Source organism: Heterodontus francisci, chromosome 3 (genome assembly GCF_036365525.1).
Source record: "Heterodontus francisci isolate sHetFra1 chromosome 3, sHetFra1.hap1, whole genome shotgun sequence".
NCBI lineage: Eukaryota > Metazoa > Chordata > Chondrichthyes > Heterodontiformes > Heterodontidae > Heterodontus > Heterodontus francisci.
The window spans coordinates 67071947-67086924 of NC_090373.1; the positions used below are offsets into that span (position 1 = coordinate 67071947).

General features: G+C 40.9%; 1 protein-coding gene across 7 annotated transcripts in view; it reads right to left on the reverse strand.

The window, feature by feature from the left end:
- Positions 1 to 14978, reverse strand: part of LOC137356928 (CYFIP-related Rac1 interactor A) — a 265894-nt gene that overhangs the window by 15633 nt on the left and 235283 nt on the right. For all 7 annotated transcript variants that reach the window (XM_068022838.1, XM_068022813.1, XM_068022804.1 and 4 more), the window contains 6 exons: positions 10288 to 10366; positions 6026 to 6147; positions 5333 to 5438; positions 4221 to 4357; positions 4054 to 4131; positions 3842 to 3958 (listed from right to left, as the gene is read on the reverse strand). In XM_068022838.1, the coding sequence (XP_067878939.1) occupies positions 3842 to 3958; positions 4054 to 4131; positions 4221 to 4357; positions 5333 to 5438; positions 6026 to 6147; positions 10288 to 10357 (630 nt within the window). In that variant the 5' untranslated portion in view covers positions 10358 to 10366. The remainder of the gene's footprint in view (positions 1 to 3841; positions 3959 to 4053; positions 4132 to 4220; positions 4358 to 5332; positions 5439 to 6025; positions 6148 to 10287; positions 10367 to 14978) is intronic.

Here is a 14978-nt window from a genome sequence, read left to right on the forward strand (position 1 = left end):
ACCTGGAGGTATGGTGCCTTAATGTTATCTGACGTTCAGAATAGTTGCATAGTTCCTCTTCCTGTGGATAAAAAAACTCATTCCCCTACACCTACCAAAGCACTGTTAATTTCAGATGAGATAATGATCTAAAATAAGATAATTATTACTAAATTTGAAAACAAATGAACTTATTAGCGAGAGGCAGCATGGTTTTGTGAAGGGGAGATCGTGTCTCACTAACTTGATTGAGTTTTTTGAGGAAGTGATGAAGGTGACTGATGAAGGAAGGGCAGTGGATGTTATCTATATGGACTTCAGTAAAGCCTTTGACAAGGTCCCTCATGGCAGACTGGTAAAAAAGTTGAAGTCACATGGGATCAGAGATGAGCTGGCAAGATGGATACAGAACTGGCTCGGTCATAGAAGACAGAGGGTATCAGTGAAAGGGTGCTTTTCTGAATGGAGATATGTGACTAGTGGTGTTCCACAGGGATCAGTGCTGGGACTTTGCCGTTTGTAGTATATATAAATGATTTGGAGGAAAATGTAGCTGGTCTGATTAGTAAGTTTGCAGACGACACAAAGGTTGGTGGAGTTGCGGATAGTGATGAGGATTGTCAGAGGATACAGCAGGATATAGATCGGTTGGAGATTTGGGCGGAGAAATGGCAGATGGAGTTTAATCCGGACAAATGTGAGGTAATGCATTTTGGAAGATCTAATACAGGTGGGAAGTATACAGTAAATTGCAGAACCCTTAGGAGTATTGACAGGCAGAGAGATCTGGGCATCCAGGTCCGCAGGTCACTGAAAGTGTCAACACATGTGGATAAGGTAGTCAAGAAGGCATACGGCATGCTTGCCTTCATCGGTTGGGGCAGAGAGTATAAAAATTGGCAAGTCATGCTGCAGCTGTACAGAACCTTAGTTAGGCCACACTTGGAATATTGCGTGCAATTCTGGTCGCCACACTACCAGAAGGACGTGGAGGCTTTGGAGAGGGTACAGAAGAGGTCAACCAGGATGTTGCCTGGTCTGGAGGGCATTGGCTATGAGGTGAGGCTGGATAAACACGGATTGTTTTCACTGGAACGACGGAGGTGGAGGGGCGACATGATACAGGTTTACAAAGTTATGAGTGGCATGGACAGAGTGGATAGTCAGAAGCTTTTTCCCAGGGTGGAAGAGTCAGTTACTAGGGGACATAGGTTTAAGGTGCGAGGGGCAAAGTTTAGAGGGGATGTGCGAGGCAAACTCTTTACACAGAGGGTGGTGAGTGCCTGGAACTTGCTGCCGGGGGAGGTGGTGGAAGCAGGTACGATAATGGTGTTTAAGAGGCATCTTGACAAATACATGAATAGGATGGGAATAGAAGGATACGGTCCCCGGAAGTGCAGAAGGTTTTAGTTTAGACAGGCATCAAGATCGGCGCAGGCTTGGATGGCCGAATGGCCTGTTCCTGTGCTGTACTGTTCTTTGTAAATCACAAATAAGTCCAGTTTTCTGACACAGTATGTAGACAGGCCAACCAGGGGCGATGCCACATTGAATTTGGTACTGGGTAATGAACCCGGCCAGGTGTTAGATTTAGATGTAGGTGAGCACTTTGGTGATAGTGATCACAATTCGGTTAGGTTTACCTTAGCGATGGGCAGGGACAGGTATATACCGCAGGGCAAGAATTATAGCTGGGGGAAAGGAAATTATGATGCGATTAGGCAAGATTTAGGATGCGTAGGATGGGGAAGGAAACTGCAGGGGATGGGCACAATCGAAATGTGGAGCTTATTCAAGGAGCAGCTACTGCGTGTCCTTGATAAGTATGTACCTGTCAGGCAGGGAGGAAGTTGTCGAGCGAGGGAGCCGTGGTTTACTAAAGAAGTTGAAGCGCTTGTCAAGAGGAAGGCAGCGGCTTATGTTAGGATGAGACGTGAAGGCTCAGTTAGGGCGCTTGAGAGTTACAAGCTAGCCAGGAAGGATCTAAAGGGAGAGCTAAGAAGAGCAAGGAGAGGACACGAGAAGTCATTGGCGGATAGGATCAAGGAAAACCCTAAGGCTTTCTATAGGTATATCAGGAATAAAAGAATGACTAGAGTTAGATTAGGGCCAATCAAGGATAGTAGTGGGAAGTTGTGTGTGGAATCAGAGGAGATAAGGGAAGCGTTAAATGAATATTTTTCGTCAGTATTTACAGTAGAGAAAGAAAATGTTGTCGAGGAGAATACTGAGATTCAGACTACTAGGCTAGATGGGATTGAGGTTCACAAGGAGGAGGTGTTAGCAATTTTGGAAAGTGTGAAAATAGATAAGTCCCCTGGGCCAGATGGGATTTATCCTAGGATTCTCTGGGAAGCCAGGGAGGAGATTGCAGAGCCTTTGTCCTTGATCTTTATGTCGTCATTGTCGACAGGAATAGTGCCGGAAGACTGGAGGAGAGCAAATGTTGTCCCCTTGTTCAAGAAGGGGAGTAGAGACAGCCCTGGTAATTATAGACCTGTGAGCCTTACTTCGGTTGTAGGTAAAATGTTGGAAAAGGTTATAAGAGACAGGATTTATAATCATCTTGAAAAGAATAAGTTCATTAGCGATAGTCAGCACGGTTTTGTGAAGGGTAGGTCATGCCTCACAAACCTTATTGAGTTTTTCGAGAAGGTGACCAAACAGGTGGATGAGGGTAAAGCTGCGGATGTGGTGTATATGGATTTCAGTAAGGCGTTTGATAAGGTTCCCCACGGTAGGCTATTGCAGAAAATACGGAAGTATGGGGTTGAAGGTGATTTAGAGCTTTGGATCAGAAATTGGCTAGCTGAAGGAAGACAGAGGGTGGTGGTTGATGGCAAATGTTCATCCTGGAGTTTAGTTACTAGTGGTGTACCGCAAGGATCTGTTTTGGGGCCACTGCTGTTTGTCATTTTTATAAATGACCTGGAAGAGGGTGTAGAAGGGTGGGTTAGTAAATTTGCGGATGACACGAAGGTCGGTGGAGTTGTGGATAGTGCCGAAGGATGTTGTAGGGTGCAGAGGGACATAGATAGGCTGCAGAGCTGGGCTGAGAGATGGCAAATGGAGTTTAATGCAGAAAAGTGTGAGGTGATTCACTTTGGAAGGAGTAACAGGAATGCAGAGTACTGGGCTAATGGGAAGATTCTTGGTAGTGTAGATGAACAGAGAGATCTTGGTGTCCAGGTACATAAATCCCTGAAAGTTGCTACCCAGGTTAATAGGGCTGTTCAGAAGGCATATGGTGTGTTAGCTTTTCTTAGTAGGGGGATCGAGTTTCGGAGCCACGAGGTCATGCTGCAGCTGTACAAAACTCTGGTGAGGCCGCACCTGGAGTATTGCGTGCAGTTCTGGTCACCGCATTATCGGAAGGATGTGGAAGCTTTGGAAAGGGTGCAGAGGAGATTTACTAGGATGTTGCCTGGTATGGAGGGAAGGTCTTACGAGGAAAGGCTGAGGGACTTGAGGTTGTTTTCGTTGGAGAGAAGGAGGAGGAGAGGTGACTTAATAGAGACATATAAGATAATCAGAGGGTTAGATAGGGTGGATAGTGAGTCTTTTTCCTCGGATGGTGATGGCAAACACGAGGGGACATAGCTTTAAGTTGAGGGGTGTTAGATATAGGACAGATGTTACAGGTAGTTTCTTTACTCAGAGAGTAGTCGGGGTGTGGAACGCCCTGCCTGCAACAGTAGTAGACTCGCCAACTTTAAGGGCATTTAAGTGGTCATTGGATAGACATATGGATGAAAATGGAATAGTGTAGGTCAGATGGTTTCACAGGTCGGTGCAACATCGAGGGCCGAAGGGCCTGTACTGCGCTGTAATGTTCTAATTCTAATTGATCAGGCATACATACCTCTGATACAAACTTGGTTGTTGCATCACTTAATGTTTTTAGCATTGGCGTAGCTTCTGCGTAAAATAAGGACATTCTGTTGGCCATTTCATTGTTTACTTCATTCTCAGCATCTAACTGTTCAAAGCAGAAAAAAAGAGCATAGATTAAATTTAAAGTCCTGTAAACCTATTTAACTAATTACATCTTGGCCTATAAGAGACTCTACTCACATGCATATTGTTAATTCTGTTACGACTAATTGTCCGTCTGTAATAACTAAAGTCATTCTGGATGGCTGGATTTTTCATCTAGGACAGAAAGCAAAACGGTGTTGTAATTTAACATTATTTTTGCACTTAGTAAAAAAGAAAATCACAGGTAAATTTGAGTTTCTGACCTTCAGCTCATCAAAGCGGAGTGTAAAATGCAGAATTTCTGCAAATTGTTTGGCTAGAGCTTGCTCGCGTTCCAGATGTTGCGTTGGTGTGTAAGGCGGATAGGTCAAAGACTCCAAAAGACTTTGCAACGCTTTTTCTGTATTGAGAACATAAAAAAGTAATAAAAGGAGATGGCATTTTCTAACTACAAACTAAAACTAAGCAATTATAATGAAATGAGTTTCAGCAATTGCCATGATTTGCAGAAACCAGGTAATCCAAAGCTCCAGTTTGGACAGATCTAGCAACAATGAAACACTGCATTGACACGAGATTGGTTCATCTGAAGATTTTTTAAATTTATTTTTATTTATTTAGAGATACAGCACTGAAACAGGCCCTCAGGCCCACCGAGTCTGTGCCGACCAACAACCACCCATTTATACTAATCCTACATTAATCCCATATTCTCTACCACATCCCCACCATTCTCCCACCACCTACCTACACTAGGGGCAATTTACAATGGCCAATTTACCTATCAACCTGCAAGTCTTTGGCTGTGGGAGGAAACCGGAGCACCCAGCGGAAGCCCACGCGGTCACAGGGAGAACTTGCAAACTCCGCACAGGCAGGACCCAGAACTGAACCCAGGTCGCTGGAGCTGTGAGGCTGCGGTGCTAACCACTGCGCCCCTGGCTGGGTCAGCAAAATGTTAAGTCAGCAAAACAATTTTAAATCAACGATACATGTGAACCTCAGGCGCAGCTTAATTGTGAATTTGGTTAGGAATTCCCCTGCTTTCAGGAATAAGACTCGTACAGACTAGCAACTTGAAAGTTTATTGTTGGCTTGTATAGGTGAACTGAGAGATCTGCCTGCAGACTCAAGATGGAAACCTGACTCAAGTGCGACTAGTGTCAGCTTTCCAGGCGAGTTCCGGAGTATCTAATAGCAGCGTTGTTACTTAGTTTGGTTTATAGGGTTGTGTCTGATGACATGTTTTCAAACGGAGGCAACTCTGCAAAGTAAATGCGATATTCTAGGTAGCATCAGATAAATAAAGTAGGTAACGCTGAGCTTCCCTCCCTAACTGGTATAGACAAAAAAAATAGAAAATTCAAAAGCTTACCCAATCTTATAGAGAATTCATAGAATCTCTTAAGCCTCCCAACTAGTGGACATACCGAATTCCATGCTCTGTCCTGCAGCTGACCATCACCAGGGTTTTGAATTGCCTGTGGTAGGGTGGGGATAGAAAAAGTTATATCGCACAACATTACACTTTGGGACTTGTAGCTATTAAAACTTGCGACAACACTTTATAAGATGTGTACCTTGAAATGCCAGATGATAGTACCAGCTTTACAGAACATTTACTGTTTTTCATGTCAACATTAAATTTTCATATTAAATTGAAAATCTGGGCCATATTACCATTTTATTCCCAACAATAGAACTTTAGTTCATTATAAAGCATTAAACTAAACATTAGATGCCTGAAAAGAACACTGCCAGTTTAAAGTACTTGAAATGTTTTTCTATGATGCACATCATTGATAAACAATTCTAATCACATTTCTCTGTGGAGCCATAGTACTTCAGATGTTTCATATTACATGATGAGTATTTTTAAACAGGCTGCATAACTTTCTAAAGTCAGTCAAATAAAAAGCCAATTCATTCTATAACTTTCTGTAGAAATGCAGATCTATATATGAATGCAGAATGGTGCAATTAATCTGCAGAAATCAAAATCAACATTCTGCACTTTCACCCTCAAAGTTGAATGAACACTTAAATGAATGACGGTCTGTTGGCATACATCTCTTATCTCTTGTCCAGCTCCTTTATAAGCTTGCAGCTCAGTTAGAATGCTTTCAGAATCCTGCAGCACAGCATTCACTTGGTTCCAAATCTCTCGCTCTCCATCTGTAGGTTGCGCATCTATGAAAAATGAAAAGTAGCAACTGTCAAATGAAGCAAGTTTCCTTATACATTTAATTTCACACTAAGATAAATTTATAAAGAGTAAGATTCACTCAGATTCCAACAAGAATGCTTTAGTGATTTTTGAATTAAATGCTGTTATGCTACAGCATGCATTTAGTAAAAGAGTAATCTAGCCTGGAGTATACATGGCTGCTACCTAATTTTAAATACTTACATTATGCACATTTGTATAAAATAAATGCAAATCTACCTCTCTGGATCTTTCAGTTAATGAGGATATGCAGGTAATGCAAATTATTAGTTTCTCGTAACATTAAGTATCAACGTTCCCTCACATGAATTTAGACGAATTAATCACTATTCATTACTGACACCAATGTCGGAAAGAAAAAAAGATACACCTTTGATATTTCATTTCCTTATAAATATATATCAAATAGATGCAGTTTTTCTCTAGGTCTAGATTACTGAAACTGCACGGTAGAACTTTTGTTCAATCAAAGGTATGTAGCTGTCAGTAGACACCTCTACTTGTCAGAAATTATTCCCATTAAGTTTTCACAAAATGTCTTATTCCTCTCAGTCAACAGTGTGTATGTTAACGTTTTTATTACATTCACTTCAAAATTTGTAAAAATTTAAATAATTAAAGTACACATTTTCGCACTAAAGTTATGCAACAAGATCCAAGCCATATTTGTGGCAGAAGTAACTAATTATACTAATTATATTTTTACTGGATTGAATTCAGCAGAGTGTTTAAATGGTGTGCCTTGTTTTGCAGCAGCTGATGACTGCACACGGGCCTGAAACTTTACTGTAAAATCTTGTTATAAGAGGTAACCATGTACAGTTGTGTGGAGTTAACCAGCTAATATAATTTAGAATTTTTCCAACTGGAAGCTAACATTGCCCTTCATTGTAACTCTTTGGTCAATATTTAGCATATATTATACATAGGGTAGTTTCAGTAATGTTCCACTTGAAAAACTATCAAATGTTTGGAGATAATGAATGGTGCTAATTATTTTAGTCCCTAGACTGACAACTCACACCAGTGAGAAAGAATGCCAGCTGTGTGCAAATTACCACAAAGTAATCCATAGCACATTTTCCCCAACCCATGCCCACCTCATTTGAGGGCAGGATAGTCAAGCCTGCAGAAATGGCATCAGTATAGCTCTCCAGCCACAATCCACATTTGAACAGTCCTTTCACAGTTTTACCACCCTTATAGAAAGTTAGAAATGGATACTAAATCGTTAGAATTAGTTACTATAAATATGTATTACCAAGCCACTTAAATACCTTAGAAGACTTTTTTTTCCATGAATGCCACATCATCTTTTAACATGTTAAAAGGGGAAATTTTTCAGATCACAAGCAACATTGACAGGAAGGAAATATTCAGGAAATATGTTGGATGCCAGCTCAGATTTTTGCTGTCTGCAGTATGTAATAGTGTACAGTATGTGGTGATAACTCTGAATATAAATAGAGCAGTAACTTAATCTAATAAAACAAAATGGTAGCATTTTTAACTAATTTTAAAAATCCCCATTAAAAATGTTGTGCCTAGGTCTGTAATTTCCAACGCTTTTACTAGTCATCTTAACTGCCTCATGTCACCAATTACATTATTAATTTTTTCTGACTTATTAAACCTACCAGATTTGATAAAACAAGCAAATTTGTTTTCAATTAGGTGAGACTGGGAACTGTAATCAATTAAATACCACAAAGAAAGTTCAGCTACCATGACAGTTCCTGTCAATTACATCTGCTAGCCCAAGATAACATTAGAAGGTAAGTGACTGATATAAAACACCTCAATTGCCACCTTGCGCAAACTCTTCCTTTCCCCAATCTCTGGTCACCACTTCCTCCCACCATCCCCTTGGACACAGACTGTGTAACACCTACTCCATGTGTGGCTCAGAACCATCATCCAACCCAGCATGCATTTTTTCCTACCATACCCTTGGCCTGTCCTAGGAACAAACCTGCACCCTTATGGTAGATAAAAAGCAATAACCTCATCAGTAACTTGTCATTAACTTATACCAGAATATCAAGCTTCCTGCAAAGTCTTCAATGTTGTGTTGATTAATTCATTTTTATTTTGTTAATCCATATCAAAAATTGTATTTTTAAAGCCAATTTCAGGAAGTAGCCCAACCCTTACAAATCTACCAGTAATGCAACTCAGCATGTGTTAGTATACGGATTTATATTTAAATAATCAATGTTATGTCACCCATAAAACATTAAAAAGTTGACTTGAGGTTTAAGTGGAATTTTCATTGTGCCAAGTAGCAGGCAGGAAGACTCGATAAGTCATTCCAATAACACCTTTCTGCTTTTTTTATCCAATTTGAACAAATGCTACATGCAATGAGGTTTAAAAAGTAAGCTTTGCAAATATTGAAAGAAATTGATCATTGTATTAGAATTGCTTTAGAGACCAGTAAAGTGTATCAATGGATGTGGCTTACAAGTGAATAAGCAAAATATGTGCAAATACAATTTCAATACAAAATGGGGCAACATGCTCTAAAATTTGAGAAGTTTATTGGGTTAGTACAGAGCAGTTAGATTCCTGTTAAGTATATGTACATTTATAAGCTGTACATTTCCCTATCAAAGTATGAGCCCTCTACATTGTATAGAGCATCAAGCCACAAATGCTGTGATGAGTAATTTCTGCAAAGTATCACCATATACTGTACGTAGCTAACAAAGTTTATTAAAATCATGCAGGAATATTCAATCACTAGCAGGTTCACATAATCAGAGTGGAAAAATTAATAGGAATCTAAATTTTACATCCAAACCTGTTGCAAATAAGTACTGACAAATAGCACAACTAAATTGAAATGTATATTTACTGAGTGATATCGAAACTGTATATTAAAAACCTCATCTAATAGGTTTTCACAAAGCTTCAATTAAATTGATATGCATCATCCCTAAAATAATTTGATTAATTATATAATAGTAAATGGTGAAGAACCACAGATCCATATGTTGAACACATTTTTCCACGCTGATATTAGATATTTTGGCTTTTTTTTTTAAAGGGACATATTCTAAGAAGTCAACCCAAGTTATATAATGCAGTACTGTAAGAGTTAGAAATTAGTTGAAAAATCATGCATTGCATAGTGTCATCCAAGGGGCATGCAAGGAACTAAATGTTACTACCACTACTTCTATGACCTATTTACTATATATTTAAAAAAATCTGACTAATGTACATCAACAAACCATTATCCAATTTATAAGCTGCAGTGACCTGTGTGTACATACAAAACTTTTCCACATATAAATCGTCATACTAATTTAAAGTGTGCAGAATTTCACAAAATCAGTTAGATTATGAAACACACCTGTCTTTGAGTTAAGCAACAGATTAGCATTTTGAATTACTATGGGATCCACTACATAGCAAGCTATTTAATGGGGGTGAAAGACATAAACTGTTTAAAATGGCATGTCCAATCAATGGGGAAAACATGCCTAAATTAATGAAGGAAGCGACTTTTAATTGGCTACAACCAACTGGTAGTTTTAGCAAAACAGAGTAGGATTAACTTCCCAGATCAAATGACCATAACCACAATCACACCTTCACTAAACTTTGCGTTTTGTGTTCCTTTTATATTAGAAGCTCGATTACTGTCCTTGGTTGGAGCGCCAAGAGATAGTGAAGCAAATGCCAAATATGAGAACAGATTTAGGGAAGGTGCAGTATTGTAGACACCCACACCATTTTAGTTCCTTTCACACCCCAATTCCACAGGCACATGCAGAGTGGTTTTATGGTAAAAGTCAAGCAAGAGTCTATTCTCACTTTCAAAGTCAAGAAAAAAATTTGGCCCTTGATCAAACTCTGTGCAAGTGAGAACTTTTAGAAGATTCCCCATTTGGTTCCTGAAAGAGAAGAAAGGGAAGAGAAAGATGCACTATGTGGTGAATATTAAAGACTTTTGAGGGGAAATATGCCATCAACTTTGCTCTGTTGGGAGAAGTGAATGATTTTATTCCTCAACCACATTTTGTGTGAAGGGTTTGATTTAAAACAGCTGAAGCTTAGGCTTATAGAGTCCTTTGCTGCCCGGCAGTACAACTTACTTTCAAAATCCAGGAAAAAATGTGGATAGTTTTCAATCTCCCTGGTTAGGACCTTAAGCAGATTACCCATCCCAGCAACCTGATTAAAATGGAACACATAGTTTAAATGAACATTAAATAATGTAGAACATTTAATAAGTGTAGCTGTGAATTAAATTTAAAAAGTGAAAACATTATACAGTTAAAACACATGTTAAATATCCTTCATACAGAAACTAATCTTATATTAGTAGCTTCCCACAAACAGAGTTTATAGTATACAATTAGAACAGTTTCTATATTTATCACCAATTAAAAAACAATCATATTGATCAGAATCATTTTGTACTTTGTTAGAAATAGCAGCCAAATTTTTTAAAATATCATGGAAAGTGCTGTGAAGAAAAAAAAAATCAAAGAGTGTATAATGAAGGATGTGATTCTGTCTTTAGTATGTTTTGCGGAAAACTATGGGGCAGAATTTTCCCGTGGATTTCGAAACCACGAAGTCGGGACTTCATGGAGTTCCTCAGCCCACGCTTGCAGGCAGTGAGACTGGCATCGCAATCTTCTGGGAGGCAGCCTCCTCAATGGCTGCCTCCATGCTCGCTGTCCTTGTGGGGTCCCAATACTGTGGGCCCAACCAGAGAGCCGGCAGCTTTGGAGCCTTGGCAGCCCCACCAGGAGAGGTGGACGCTGCTGCGGCAGGTCGAGGAATATGAGGGCACATCACTAAATAACTGGGATCTAGACAGGTAGGTGAATCAGGATGGGCCCCTTCTTTTGGATCAGTTCCAGTCGCAGCCCCCCCCACTTAGCGACCTACAGCCTCCGGCTCCGATGGTCCCTCAGCCTCCACTGAACCGGCTTCCTCCACAGGTGGCCGGGGCTGCTCGGCTGGTAGGAAAATGCCAGTGAGGCTGCCAAATTGCCCCTAATAGGGGCCTTAACAATTTTAATTGGCTGCCCAGCTCTGCAGAAGGGGCAGCTAATCCGCTTCTCAGCCCACCCCGAGGAAAGCTCCCTGGTGGCAGGAATGCCTGGGGGAGCTGTCCCAATGTGGCACCCACCCCCCCCCCCCCCCCCTATTTTTCCAGCCATGAATTAGTCATGGCAAAAATCAGGAAAATTATAGTGAACAAAATCATGAATATTCATCAACATGCTTTGTGTGGCTGTTACCACTAATGCCATTAAACCTAAAGCACTGGGTGCTGTTTCCGCTTATGGTCAGAATGGCAGCACAGGAAGAGACAGCAAGGTGTGATCCCTACTGGACATGGGGAATTTTGAGTGGCAGATGTTAAAGCAGACTGCCACGCATGCAGAAGTGCCCGCAACTGAAATTACATGAGCTCAGGAGCACAAAGCAGAGGTGGAGATAATCCCACACATTAAGGATGGAGAGGGGTCCTGGGCACAAAAGGTTTCAAAGTTGGTCTCCTGCTGTGAGACAGGGAGCTGACAGTGGTAGATGAAGTAGTAGTAATTATCTACAGGTCATGGAAAGCAACAGCAGGAGCATTCAGAGCAAGTGATCCTTTCCAACAAATCTGAAGCACTGGTTTCCTGTGGGGAGTATGAGGACTCAAGTCAATGCCATCAATTGAATTACAATGGCATCAAAAAACAAGCTGGCTGGGAGTGGGGAAAATCAGCAATTAACAGAGGTATTTAAAATTATAAAGAAATGGATGCAGTGACTAGAAACAGAATGCTTTCAATGACTGAAGGGTCCAGAAAGCCTTACATGCCCTTGCGGTGTCCTAAAGAACTTAACAGCTGGTGAAGAACTTTAGGAATCTAGTCATTCTTGTAATTTAAGGAAACATGGCAGCCAAGGAACCACAAACAGTAATGAGATAAATTAATCAGAAAATTGTGTTTATATCATGTTGGTCAGGGGATAAATACTGACCCAAACACCAGGAGAACTCCCCAGTCATTTTTAAATTGTACCATGGAATCTTGTACGTACACCTGAAAAGGCAGATGGAGCCCCAGCTTATCGTCTCACTCAAACATCTGCATCTCCAACAGTACAGCACTCCAAGTACCCGAGTGGCGTGTCAGCCTAGGTTTTGTGCTCATGTCACTGAGGTGGGTGTGAATGAGAGGACACTGATACAAGATTAAATGAGAAATTTAGGAAATAGCAGGAGAAACACTTTTACACAGTGGGTTTTGAGGCTTAGGAATGCACCACTGGAGTTAGTGAGTGAAGCAGAAACCATATGAACTTTTAATAATAGGTTAGACAAGTGGTCGAAGAAAAGGGGGGATAATGGGATATGGAAACAAGCCAGGATTGGGACTACTGCTCATGTGGAGGAAAAATATCAACCTGGATTTGCTGGGCTGCACTGCCTGTTTCTGTATTGTGAGTTCTATGAAATCCTTTCTGAAGCTGACCATATGAGGCCACTTCAGATGTTTAGGAGTAGGCAATCCAACACTGCTCCAGATATTGGGTGATGCCAACTTGTGTAGTAGGGGCAAGGATGTGCCTTAGTTCAGGAGCCCTTTGTGAACTTTGTCCAGGGCTGCGTTAGTAGTTGGTTTATTGGTGATGCCAAGCTTAGCAGTTAAGGTCCCAGTTAAGGAAAGGGCAAAGACTGCAGTAGTTAGAGGCTGTTTACTTGACACATTCATTCCCTTACTGTTGCGAGATTTACTTGCTGCCTGGCAGATCTGGAATAGGCAAGATTCCAGGCAGAAAAATATTTTTGCATTGAATCCGTTACTTGGAATTTATGAAATGAACCAGTCCCATTTGAGCACTCAGCTGAGCCTTGTATTTCAATTCCTATGTCAAACATAGAATATCTGAGTGAATACCAATTACAAATGCACCCAAAGCAAGTAATTCCAAACTCGATTCCATACATACTATGCCAACCTAGAAAATGTGGGAAAGCTAATCAAAACATCTATAAACCAAAAAAGTCCTAAATAAGGTCCATGATCAAGGCCACTATTTTAAAGAATATATTGTACCTTTCACGGCTTCAGGTTGTCCACAAGTGCGTTACAGCCAATGAAGTGTTCTTAACATCATCAACATCACTGTTGTGATGTAAGAAACTCAGCTGCCAATTTTTCGTAGAGCAAAGTCCAACAATCAACAATATGACAATGACTAGATGATCTGTTTATAGTAATGTTGGCTGAAGGATGAACATTTCCATCCTGACTTGGAAATATATCGTCGTTCCTTCACTGCCGCTTGGTCAAAATCTTGGAACTCCCTTCCTAACAGCACTGTTGGTATACCTACTCCCCAAGGACGGCAGCGGTTCTAGAAGGCAGCTCACCACCACATTCTCAAGGGCAAATAGGGATGGGCAACAAATGTTGGCCTTGCCAGTGAAGCCCACATCCCATGAAAGAATTTTTTTTAAAAGGTCAGGATACGGTGGGGTGGGAGGGGGGGGGGGGGAATCATTGGGGGATGGGAGAGAGGATTCAAAGTGCTATCAAAATTTTACTTTTTGCTGACTGAGACCTCTAAAAAATTTAAATGGCCCTGAAGGGCTTGAAGCCTTTAAAAATGGTGCTGGCGGTGCGCAATGGCACCGGACACCATTGCCGGGGAAGGAACGCCCGCCCCCTCCATGTAAATGAGCCATCGCGCTAAATATTGTGGCGGCTCAGCGGTGCACATCTCGCCATTTTTGAAGCTTGTCGCCGAGCTGTAAAAATTCAGCCCTATGTCTCTCTTCGAAGATCTTGCTTCTGACATCTTTAATACTCTCTATACTGTTAAAATATGGAAGTTACTCAGGGTGTGCCAAATATTTAGGAGATTGGGTGGTGCATTAGGTTTACACACTACCTTTCCCTATTAGCTAGAAAACTGTTCAGATTGGAATTGAATAGTTGTTCTAAATTTCCCAGTACAGTTGTGAGGCTGAACCAGTTTTATACTACGAGCTCACAAAGAACTGGACGGCACAGTGGCGCAGTGGTTAGCACCGCAGCCTCACAGCTCCAGGGACCCGGGTTCGATTCTGGGTACTGCCTGTGTGGAGTTTACAAGTTCTCCCTGTGTCTGCGTGGGTTTTCCCCGGGTGCTCCGGTTTCCTCCCACAGCCAAAGACTTGCAGGTGATAGGTAAATTGGCCATTGTAAATTGCCCCTAGTGTAGGTAGGTGATAGGGAATAAGGGATTACTGTAGGGTTAGTATAAATGGGTGGTTGTTGGTCGGCACAGACTCGGTGGGCCGAAGGGCCTGTTTCAGTGCTGTATCTCTAAATAAAAAAAAATAAATAAAAAATAAAATAAAAACCACTGATTAAAAATAAAAATTCACACCAATTGAAGGGTGATCAGTAATTTGTGATTTAATTCTGTCTACCCTCCTAGACAGACTTCACCAAAAACCCTGAAGGGAATCATGTTATGCGCAGGTAAATGTGAACAGCCTGTAATATTTGAGTTTTGTGAAGTACAAATGGTTATAAATGAGGCAGATGGTATCTGACTACAATTTGTGAAGACAGAACTCAATGTTTCAAAAATTTTCACTGCACAGATTACAACAACGAAGGAGATCCATGAATAGTTCAGCAATTCCCAGTAGATAGTTCGAAGGACAATTTTATATTTATTTTAAAAATGATTATGATATTCTGATGCAGGACATGCAATCTCTTTTCTAATGGGTCCAGTCTTCATTGTGTTTTATACCTGGTTTAGTCTCTTTTTACAT